At 35.9% G+C, this 12,500-nt stretch overlaps 1 protein-coding gene across 2 annotated transcripts in view; it reads left to right on the top strand.

The window, feature by feature from the left end:
- The window catches only part of Irbp (Inverted repeat-binding protein), a 19,546-nt gene that overhangs the window by 2,094 nt on the left and 4,952 nt on the right, over positions 1-12,500 (top strand). For both annotated transcript variants that reach the window (XM_043038450.2, XM_086531122.1), the window contains exons 3-11: positions 12-189; positions 722-815; positions 3,185-3,362; positions 4,644-4,837; positions 5,203-5,284; positions 7,676-7,753; positions 9,528-9,663; positions 10,074-10,265; positions 11,955-12,155. In XM_043038450.2, the coding sequence (XP_042894384.2) occupies positions 12-189; positions 722-815; positions 3,185-3,362; positions 4,644-4,837; positions 5,203-5,284; positions 7,676-7,753; positions 9,528-9,663; positions 10,074-10,265; positions 11,955-12,155 (1,333 nt within the window). The remainder of the gene's footprint in view (positions 1-11; positions 190-721; positions 816-3,184; positions 3,363-4,643; positions 4,838-5,202; positions 5,285-7,675; positions 7,754-9,527; positions 9,664-10,073; positions 10,266-11,954; positions 12,156-12,500) is intronic.

Here is a 12,500-nt window from a genome sequence, read left to right as displayed (position 1 = left end):
TCCTCACTAAGTGTGCACATGCAACAATGATGAGGAAGATTGTCTCAAGTGACCAAGACCTCAGTGCTGTGGTGCTCTTCAACACGAGAGAATCAAAAAATAACATTGATGTCCCGAGTATATATGTTTTGCAAGAACTTGAGCGCCCAGGAGCGGAGAAGGTCCTGCAGCTTGAAGAACTTATGGATAGTAAGTTTAGATATTATCTGCCTTGTCTTGCTCATTTTACCTGTATGTTCCAAAAATTTTGTAATTGCCATAAGTGTACTTGCTTATATATTCGTTTAAAAATTGCAATGTGCAGTCTACTGAAAATGATAATTTCCATGTGAAATTAATAGATAAATGGGTGTTAAACAAAGGAGAACTTATACTTCTGCACTTCTTGTGCACCTTTACGTATATATTTATACATTATGTATACATGCCTTTATTTATGTTTTTTTTCTGTTATACCCTTTCAAACTATTATTTTCACTGATTAATATTTTCTTTTTTTATAACTGTAAGGCAACTCATGAATACAAAGAAGAAAGATGTGTCAAATTCTTTTCACTATCAGCATTTCACAAGATATTCTTTTCACTATTTTCATTTCACAATACAATCTTTTAAAAATAAAAGAGACATATCAATCTTCAGTTTCAAAATCTTGTTTTCCCTTTTACAATAGTACTAGAAGTCCTCCATCTATACATATGTCATTTAACCATTTTTTCAGTGAAAGAAAATAAATTTGATAAGGACTATGGGCACAGCACCAGTGCCAATATCCATGAAGCTCTGTGGGTGTGTCAAAGCATCTTTAATAAGTGGTATGTATCCATTTTCAGTTTCTTAGAATATTAGGATATTATCTGTGAACAACTCACATATAAATTTGATTTTTTTGTGATATAGCAATATTGGTAGAACATTGAATTTCCAGAGCTGAGTATTGTTAAACAATTATTTTTTAACCAAGAATTTATGGACAAAGAAGAGAAAACTGGTTTTGTAAACCAAAAATTCGTTTTTTTTTTGTTTTTTTTTACCTAATATTACCTGTTTGGTAATATCATAGCCATTCCTACTTAACCCGTTAATGATGAGTGACAAGATATGTCTAATGGTTTTTGGGTCATACGCCGGGGACAAGATATTTAGTCATGGTCGGCGCGCCGGGTGATTGGGTGTACATTGCTTGGCAGCGGCTAGTGCGGCTGGGAATCCCAAGGCGTTATGCTTGTGCTTAGTAATATCCCAGCATTTCGACCATTTAGAGCCAAAATAGCCCCACCGTTAACGGGTTAAAAGGAGAAGAGCTTCTATAAATTATATTCGATTAGTAATACAAGAATTAAAAATGGTTATTCTAATTGAAACTTCATAAGAATGTGGTCTGGCAACAATTATAGCTTGTGTTTGACATCTGATAATGTAATCTAACTGATAATTGGCAATTATAGGAGGGCCTTCATTATAAAATGCTAAATATTTCATTTAAAGAGTTTGGTGTTAATAGTACTTTTTCATCTGTGATATTGAGGATATGCTATGTTTAAGGATTTAGGATTTTTTGCAAGTCCATTTCATAGAGAATTTTGCCTCTTTGCCATTGTTAATTTGTAAAGCTAAATGACATACATGTAGATTTATCCTTCGTTTTGCAGTCTGATATTATTCTCATTGATGACACAATGCTTTGTTCCCTGTCATTATGTTTTATTATTTTTCTTACACATAGATGGCTTTTAAAAGACTTAGTTGCTAAGAGGTCAATTAGTATGCCCAATTTTGATAGAAAATAGGGATGCATCACAAAAAAATTGACTGATACTGATACCAGTATCAATATTTTGTCCAATACAAATACTGATACTTTTCAGTTTTATTTAGTCTGTCAGTACATAATTACCTTTATCTTTTATAATTATGAAATGAGTGTAATAATTATTTTATGCAAAGCAAATGATATTACCATACAAATTATTAAATAATGATAGGTATCAGTGGTTGGTAGCCCATTTTCAACAATTTTCTTCCCAGTCTTAGCTGGATTGTTAAACAGGGGCAGAAATTAGACAAGTTGATAGATATTAGTTCATGGACCTCTTTCTCTCAACCTATTGATAGAGAGCACCAGATAAAGAGACATTATTAATTGAGATACTGTGAGCTTCCTTGAGTTTATTCTGGTATCCACAAATTCCATTTTTTTTTTTTTTTTTTTTTTTTTTTTTTGTATCATTTTCATGAAAATTATAATGAACATAGTTTTCTGACCAGAGCCATTACTGGAGTAACCCTGAACTCCTTTTTTTATCCTTAGTATTCAAGATCTGTTGTATCAAAGTCCTAAAAAGCTTCAGTTGGTATTGGTTATTTTCCATCTCTGTCCATATTATGAACTCTGCACATTATTTGCTAGTTTGATATTGTGATGGTGATAATAGCAATAGGAATGTTAGTAAAGATATTAACCCTCTTGTGACGGGTGGTACACTACTGTACCGCGCATTCTAGGCCCGTTCGCTGGGGATGCGATACGGCGTCGTTTATTTAAATGATTTAGGCCTATGCGTTCGAGAGCCCCGGCATTGTGACATGCAAGGCTGGAATGCCCCCGTCGTAAATGGGTTAATATTAATTGAACTAAAGATTTTTTTTTCCTTAAAAATTCAAAGAAAGTCGTAAACAAGTTTTGTTAGGCAGGCATTCAAAATTGACTACCTGTTGACTAAGTGCTTGTGAAAGTGTCTGTATAAGGAATAATAATAGAACAAAAACATAGGGCAATGTGCATATCCTCATAGTCAATGGGATAAGAAAGAAAGACTTTGAATTCTTAGTACCTATCATGAAAATGACTTATATATTTTTTTTTATGTTTAAAGATTATTTATAGATTAACCCTTATGCAGTGGGAATTTTTTTGGGGGTTGGATCACTTTCATAGCCCGAGGCATTAGGCGTATGTGTTTGAAACATCCTGGTGTTTCAACCATTTGGAGCCAAGACAGCCCCATCAGCAATGGATTAAGAAGCCTATCCTAGGCTGAACTTGTTAAGATGTGGCTTATCCTAGAAGTGTTAACATACATCCTCTAGCCTTTATACATTTTTTTATCAGATTATAGGGTAGGGATACCTCCATACATTTTCCTTTCACACACACACACAAAATGTCTCTTTGACATTTCAGCAAAAGCAAACTCTCTGGGCAGAGCATCATGCTGTTCACCTGCCGGGACAATCCCCACAGTGGCAATGACCAGAAACAGAAGCAGGCACGACAGAAGGGCAAGGACCTGAACGAGGCAGGCATATCCCTAGAGCTCTTGCACATGGGAACGAGCTTCGATGTCAACAAGTTCTACAAGGTAAGATGTGAAGCCTTCAAAGTGACAAAGTGTTGGAAAAGATATAAATGAAAATGAATAATTTATTAAGGTAAGACATGTAATTTGTGTTTTGGTAAAATTATCTTCAGGATTGATAGTCATTCTATTGAGGTGTTCAATACATTTTATATTTCATGTAATGTAATTTGATTCATGTTTCTTATAAATTAGTATCTATATGCAAACTTGTTAGCAGCATGAAGAATGAGAAAAAAATAAGAGGAATCACAAAAGATGCTAAATTTGTACAAGCTATTACAATACTTCTGCCGTCGCATGGTTATTCACTTGTTATGACCTGTGTTAGTGATGTTGTCATTCAGTTGTATGAACTATCAGTTGGGTCTAATACCCTGTTTTTGTGCTACCGGATCTTGTAGTAGTTTCATTTCTACTACCATTTTTATTGTTGTTGTTCTTATTATAATTGTCATTGACATTATAATGATAATAATGATAACTATAGTAATAATGATTTATGAATGATAATGATAGTGATAGAATTTGTTTAGATTCATGAATATTCAACTAATGGGGTAAGCATTTGAGTTCAGGCAGGCCATTTAATTGACTGCTTAGTCACTGAGTGCTTGTAGAACCATTTGTAAAAAGAAAGAAGAAAACAAAATCACAGCAGATAATGCATATATATATATATATATTTTTTTTTTTTTTTTTTTTTTTTTTTTTTTTTTTTTTTTTTTTTTTGTAGGAAAAGGAAGAAACTTAAATACAAATGTAGTTTGATAAAAATAATTATTAATTTTTGGTAACTGCCAAAGAGCCAAGCAATTTTTACTTTTGGTATCAGTAAAAGAATATATTTCCAGAATAATCTATTCTTTCCCAGCTCCTGTGGAACTTTAACAAAGCTATTTCGTTCACAAATAATTTTCAAAGAGGAATATAGACTTGATTAGCATGAGTTCTTGAGAGGTATGGTCTGGGGACATTTAGAGATTCATAGTTTAAATTCTTAAAGCAACAGTTACTGTATGCTTTAGTGCACTTGAGTGACTTAAGCACTGTGATGGAGAGCATGTTCTTTATGGTTTTCATATCAACTATGTGAATCTGGTCAGACATTTAGTCATCATTGTGAGTATATCCACAATTCCTCCTGTAGCTTCTATTCAAGGACAGTTGATCAATTTCCAATAATGAAACAGAAATAGTGATAGAACCTGTGAGAAAATTATTAGATCCTCATACTCTAATCTCAAATTAAAGTAGAGCTCATTTCTAACATATTCCCAACAGGACTTGATCATCCCAGAAGACAGTGAAGATGAAGAGTCCCAAGAAAAAGAAAGCCTCGCCGATCCTGCCAGTCGTTTCGAGGAGCTGATGGACAGGGTGAGGCGGCTGGAACACAAGCAGCGCACCACCGGAAGGGTTACCTTCACCTTGGCTCCCGGAGTTGAAATGTCTCTTGGGGTTTACACCACCATCAGGTCAGAGCCACTTTGGAATTAGAAAATTTGAAATACTGAACTATTTGTGTATTGAGAGGGGTAATTTAAAAAAAGAGGAATTAGAAAGTATAAAAGCCACAGCATCATTGTAAATGGTTATATCTGTGTTGAGTTCATGAGCCAGTTGATGCTAGGTGTATGCCTATTAAGGTTGTTTTAGAGAGTTTTGATAGATCATAATCTATAGTCTATAGGGAGACACAAGTTTCCAAGATCTAATGTAATTTAACAAGGTATAAATTTATATATTTTATGTGGAGACTAATAAGAGAAATCATAGAATTTTTTATTATGACGTAGAAGCTAAGTTTGTCATGAAAGAATACTAATTTTCCTCCCTACAGGAAAATGAACAAGCCATACAAACTGAAGTTGTGGAAGAACACGAATGAAGAAGTAAGGTACATGAAGAAAGAATACTTGATGGTGAGTTATGAAAATTATTGGTTAAGATAGAGTGTTGCCAAACAGAAGTCATTGCAACATGTTGAAAAGGTAAAGAAAAAAAAATAATAGATTAAAAAACTATGTTATTTGCATATTTGAATGTTATATCTTCATGAGAATTATAAATTCTAGCAATATTACAAAGCATTTGCTGATCCATTGGAAACTGAGAAGTCACCTGAAGTTTGTGATCTGTTCCTTCCTAGTTTTCAGAATAATTAATGTTGTTTCAAACTCAAGTCATTTGAAGCTGCCAAAGATGGTCTTCATATTCACCTTCATTGCAATGTAATAAGATGTATTTAGCTCTCCTTATTTATCTTTTATCTTTTTAATTTATATTATACTTCTTGAGGCGTCTGTACTTGCATCTAAACCACCAAGCTTCATTTACATGTGTCACCATGACAATTGAAGGTCTGTGGTGATGGACATCTGCATGCTGATTGCACATTCTGGGGATTAATCCATGCCTGATTTATAATTTATAAGCTTTGGCACACAAGTATGTTTTGAAGTATAGGACACTCTTAGATTACTTGTGGTAACCCATTATGTCATACCAAATCTCCTCTTTTTGTACCAAGAAAATGAGAACACTATGTCAGACAATTTTAGTTTTTCTAAGGTTGCATGTGCTTAAAACTACCAACAGGTTATGACCTCAGGTGACTCCTCAATTCTCTCTATATATTTAACCTATAAATCAAGTGTGTTAAACTCATTATCTACAGGAGGCCAGATATGATATGCTATAAAGTATGCAGGCTAGATGATGTAACTAAGAGTAGCTCATGAATACTTCTCAGGGAAGTTATATGGTAACCCTATGACGACGGTGCGTCACACTCGTGTGACACAGCTAAACTCCTGATGCCGGGGTGTCATGCCAGTTTGACGATTTCAATGCAATATTGCAATCGCCCGGCATAGGGGTTTTTGTGTAGCGCGTGCCCTATCGGGAAAGGGTTAAGATAAGAAAGCTGGATTCAGTTTAACCTAGTCCTTTCTGAAATGGAAAAAAACAAACAAACAAGTAAAGAAAATTCAAGTATTTACTTGAGTCAGTGATTTGAAGCACCATAACATCTATAATTAAACCAGTGATACTACCTCTTAGTGACTTACTCCTATTTGTTCTGTCAGTGATGAAATTTCTCTGAATTTGATTTCAAGGAAATAAAACTATTTTACTATTAGAATTATAAGCAATTTCTTTAAGACTAAAGAATAATTAAGTCATATAAAACAGGGTATGTCATGAGTGTCAAATGGGCTGTGTGTTGGATTTAACCCCTTCACTCTGGGCAGTAGAAAATGCACCCCATGCCGAATCCGGGCTGCCGGCGCACACCTAATTTTAAACGTTGTTATTGAATATAACAAGTTTTAAACCAAAACCTCAACATAATTATCATGTACTATATATCAAAATATGCATAATTAACTTCTTCCTCCTTGTCCATGTAAAACGCTATTTACATGGGTTGGGATGAGGGTGGGAAGAGTGACCTTGGTGAGAGACCTCAGTGGCTCAAAGTACAACAGAAAACAGTTGAGGTAGTATGGTAAACTAATCATGATAAGTTTTATATTTTTACATAATGTTCCATAAAGAAATAATGAAATTATTGCTAGCAGGGCGCATCAGTACCTTCCCTAATATAAGCGAATCACACTCCTATGTGATGATAGTAAAAGTCAAGTAAGCCATCATATCATATACAACCTATATTCTAAAAGATCTCGTACAGTATCCGGAAGAAGAAAAAAATTCTAACAGAACAGGGACATGATGCAGTATGCGCATCCTCGGATATGTCACGAGCACTGCGAGGATGCAGTATAAGAGGTTAAGAGTGCAGTCCAAGGCCTGCATGTTTGACACTCATGCTGTATATGCTTTGATATCTTGCCTGGATATATAAGTCTATTAAGATAATAACATCAATTATATATCTTACTTTATAAACTGGTGCATTCTCATTCATACCTTCTCTATGTGGAGGTTCTTTCAAATGAAAAGTGAGTGTTCCTACAGAATGGCCCTAGCATGAGCCATTAGTTGGACTCGTGCAATAACCTAAACCAAGTAACCAAGTAGAGTTACTGATAATATAAAAGCTCCATCAAATAATCATGTGATAGGATAGAATAAGTTTTGTTTGTTCATATTCTAAATTCATATTTTTGTAGGCATTGAGGTTCAGAGCTTAGTTGTCATAAAGATTTTCTAAATACCAAAGATCAGTATTAAAAGTTTCCCAATCTTTGAATAAAATGAGATTGTGATGAGTTATGTTCTGGAAATTACAATTGTTCAAAAGTTAATTACATAAAACTAAAAAAAATATATGAAAATTATTTCAGGAGACTGGTGAGCTGTTAATGCCATCAGACTATGTGAAGTACCAAGAGTATGGAAAGAAGAAGATCAAGTTTTCTCTGGTAAGTAATTTTTCTTTTCCATGTACTGTGATAGAACAAAGGTTGATGCAATAATAGCAATATTTTAGACAGACAGAGTATGTACATTTATTCATGTACATTTCGTATGCACACCAGCTCCAAAAATTATCTACAAATTAGTGCGCTGTCCGATCTGAAACAGTGGATGATGATATTTAAGTGTCTTGTGAAGTGGCGACAAATAGCAGGCATAGGACATGTTCCTCTGTTTAACCCGTTAACGACGGATGACGTGTTTTTTTGTCATACATGACGCAGGACCTCTTGCCTGACAATGGGCGTCATGGCGTTCGGGGATTTTGGATCACTATGTTATTTTATTGTACTATAAGTAATGAGTGAGTGATGTTGACAATTGCAGTCATAATTATTATAACTGCCGTAATAACAAGCAAAATGGTTTTCAACTCACTTACAAAACCTAGATGGCACCACTTTCTTCTAGCACCAGCAGGAGAGAGAGCCTTGAATGGCACCCATCTACGGTCTCTAGCAAGCACTATCTCTGTAGAGTGATGGCACATCGCAAGTCCCCGACCTCTTGCTCTAAAGTACCGCAGATGAAAGATGTGCAGACCGAACGAGAGGAGGAAGGTGACTCACACCATGCCCAATGCATACAATGTGACCCTGTGCCAGTATGGATGCCTTTTATTGTGGCACTCACTGTCAAAAGCACAAGTTTCCTTCCTCTTCCCAACCTCTTCATTTTGGATGGTTATAAGTTTCGTGTTCAGATAAGATTAGATAAGATGAGTCAGCACTCGTAGCTGACAGAGGCCGGGCCGCCTTGAGCATATAGCCCGGGCGAAGCGACGTCTTCGCATATCTGTCTGAACTGAACTGAGTTTCGTGTTTGTTCATGACAGCACAGAAATACGAAAAAATAAAGTTGTTTTTTTGTCCCCCCTAAAACAGTAATACTTCTATCACATTGAGTGTAAAGAAAAAAAATGAGTTGATATGGACCCTGAACTACAATTTTAGTCAATTGCAGAATTGATGGAGCCTGTGATATGACAGATATAAATTTCTAAAAATAGTAAAACACACAAAAAAACAAAACACAAAAATGGATCTAGCTCTACAATGAGTGACTAAAAGGGAGTGGGAAAAATCAAATTATGTTGCAGAAGCTGCCTCGATCAGAAATAAAACTCATCTTGGAGCCTGTGTAAGCAAATCTATCCCCCGTCGGCAATGGGTTAAGACTGTATTTGACTTTATTTTGAAAATACTCTTATAAACTATTGTAGAATCAGAGAGACTTTGACTATCAGGCTGCTGGCACACCAGCTTCTGTTTATGTTTATTTATATCTGTGAGCCCATAAAATACCTGCAAAGGGGAGTTTGAAAATTATACTGCCATGTTTGAGAATTACTATTTTTTAAAACAACCAGTAAGTTATTGTAATCTAGGTTGTTTCCTACTGTCCTTATACTCTATTTATGAAATACAGATGTGAAACATGCTTGTCTATGGTTTGCACAAGTTTTGATCATCATACTGCGAACAAAAAAAAAACAGTCCTAACAATATATCACACCATATAAAATTATCAAGTGATAATTCAAAACATTAAGATTATTTGAAGGGGAACCGCATATCTTCAACCAAGCAGGAGTCACTTGTTTAGTCACATAAAGTTTAAGAAATCATTATACAAACCAGGGAAGGAAGTTGAATCATAGTTTGTACATTAAGGAACTTGATCAAAATAACATCTTTAAATGTGATTTAATGATTTCAGGATGAATTGCGCAATATGAACCAGGTGTATGAACAAGGAATTGAGCTTCTAGGATTCAAACCTATTGACAGTATTAAACCATACTATCACATCAAACCTGCCAATTTTTTGTATCCAGATGAGAAGTCTATTCAAGGTAAGAGTTTATTTAGTCTTCTCACTTTATAATTATTCAATTATTAAGTATTATTATTATTATTTTTTTATATGTTTTTGTTCAGATTTGAGTTACAGGTTTTCTCTTTCTTCTTTTTCCTTTTTTGTATATCTTGTATATTATGCTCATTATGTTTTATAAGGGAATTTGTTTTAAGAATATTGTGCTCTATGACACTAGGCCATTTCTGTTGCTGTGATTTCTATGTTTTACATAATTTTTTCATGTTTTTTATGATTTTATAGTTTTGTTTGTTTTATTTTCCTTTTTGCTTTTATTATTATTAACATTATTGTTGTAATCATCAATATCTTTATTATTGTTTGTAATTTTTACTATTGTTATTGTCATTATCATTATTTTTAATGTCCTTTAACACTATCACACAGGAAGCAACAAAGCATTTGCAGCCCTGCTGGATCGTTGTCTGGCTCGCAATGTGGCCCCCATAGTACGCCTTGTAGCTCGCAGGGGGGCCTCTGTATCCTGGGCAGCACTCATCCCACAAAAGGAGGAGCGAGATGAGAAGAACTGCCAGATTACTCCACCTGGCTTTTACGCCTGCCACCTCCCCTTTGCCGGTGTGGCTTTTCTCCTTGTGTTATTGTAGGAATAGATGCAGAAGATGTCAAAAATCATTGCAGAATCATGAAGGAAAAAATATTATTTTAGACATGGAAGGATATAGAAATCTAGAAAGAAGTTGGAGTTATAGGCAGTCTTCATATGTTTTAACTGTATAAGGTGTGTAGACGGCAAGCTAAATTATCTCTCTCTGCCACGAAAAGCTTTCTGTCTTTGAATTGGTACATAGCAGAAGCAGAAGTGATTAAATATTCAGGGATGGTGCTAATACCTACTGCCTTAGTTTAAGATGTACAAGAATATGATATTTATGAATATAAAATGTATTTCATTCTCGATGTAACATACCAGGTTTGGTTTTCAGGTTTTGCTTTTTAACATCAACATCATCAGTATTATTGACTAGTGAAATGATAATGATTAACCCATTCACGCTGGGGCTATTCCGGCTCTAAATGGTCTGAATGCCAGGGTTTTCGAACACATAAGCCTAATGCCTCAGAATTCTCGGGCGCACTAGCTGCGAGCCTGGGCTATCTGCTCGCCCACCCTGAGCGCTGGCCTTGACCAAATATCTCATTGCCGGCGTCTGACCAAAAAAAACACGAAACGTGTCAGCATGTCAGCTGGCGTGAATGGGTTAAATAAAATAACTTTGAAGTAATTTTATGGACACAGTTATTTCCTTGTTTTGTTGTCCTACTTAAAATGAGAAATATAGGAAGCAGGGAAATGCGAGTCAGTAAAGGTGTTGGCCACATAACCTCTATGACATGTATTTCATTGATTTTAATCAAACATGCAATGTTGAACATATTCTTGCGAGCAAGGTGGGACTGCTGTTTAACCCCTTCACTCCGAGCAGTAGAAAACGCTCCTCGCGCCGTATCCGAGCTGCCGGCGCGCGCCAAATTTTAAACGTCGCTACTGAATATGACAAGTTTTAAGCCAAAACCTCTACAAGTTTATAGCCAAAACCTCAACATAATCATCATGTGTTATATATCAAAATATGCATAGTTAACCTCTTCCCCCATATGCATGTGACAAGTTATTTACATGGGTTGGGAGGAAGATGGAAAGAGTGACCTTGGTGGGAGGCCTCACTCAGATAACCAAAGAAAACGATTGAAATAGTATGGTAAACTAATCATAATATGTTTTATATTTTTACATAATGTTCCATAAATAAATAATAAAATGATTGCTAGCAGGGCCCATCAATGCCTCCCCTGGTATAAGCAAATCCCACTCTTATGTAATAAATTATTAATAATGAAAGTCAAGTAATATATCGTATCATATCCGACCTCTATTCTGAAAGATCTCGTACAGTATCCGGAAGAAAGAAAACGCAATTCCACCAGAACTGAGCCATGACGCAGTATGCGCGTCCTCGGATTTGACGCGAGCGCTGCGATGACGCAGTATACGCGTCATCGTGTCGAAGGGGTTAAAGTCTTGCCTACTTCATATATCTTTAGTTTCCTCCTGCATATGTGTTGCTTTTACAGTTGAAAATCAGTTGAATAGATAGTCATGATATCAATTTGCTATTGGTATTAGTGCCACTATAATTTCATTGCCACCATTTTCAGGAGGTAAATCCAGAGTCATTTGAATAACTAGATTTAATCTCTTTTTTTTATTTATTCATCTTTATTAACCGCCTTTTAATTTGACAGATGATTTCCGCAACATTGAGATTGAAGATGTCACACGAGCTTCGGTAGACCAGGTTGACGCTGCCAAAGACATGGTGAAGAAGCTGCACTTCAAGTACTCACCAGAGAACTTTAACAATCCAGACATTCAGACTCACTGGCGGAATATCGAAGCCCTAGCACTGAATAGATCAGATCTGGAAGAGTTGGTAGATTATACAGGTATGTGGAATAGGGATGTGTGTGTGTGTGTGTGAGTGTGTGATCCTTTCTCCTTCTCTTCCTCCTCCTCCTCTTCTTTCTCCTTCTCTTCCTCCTCCTCCTCTTCTTTCTCCTTCTCTTCCTCCTCCTCCTCTTCTTTCTCCTTCTCTTCCTCCTCCTCCTCTTCTTTCTCCTTCTCTTCCTCCTCCTCCTCTTCTTTCTCCTTCTCTTCCTCCTCCTCCTCCTCCTCCTCCTCCTCCTCCTCCTCCTCCTCCTCCTCCTCCTCCTCCTCCTCCTCCTCCTCCTCCTCCTCCTCCTCCTCCTCCTCCCTTCCTCCTCCGTCTCCTCCTTCTCTTTTCTTCCTCT

Source organism: Penaeus japonicus, unplaced genomic scaffold (assembly GCF_977035675.1).
Source record: "Penaeus japonicus unplaced genomic scaffold, GWHDUDI00000001_assembly GWHDUDI00000035, whole genome shotgun sequence".
Lineage (NCBI taxonomy): Eukaryota > Metazoa > Arthropoda > Malacostraca > Decapoda > Penaeidae > Penaeus > Penaeus japonicus.
The sequence above is the reverse complement of the archived record's forward strand: the minus strand, read 5'-3'. Positions and strand labels throughout refer to the sequence as shown.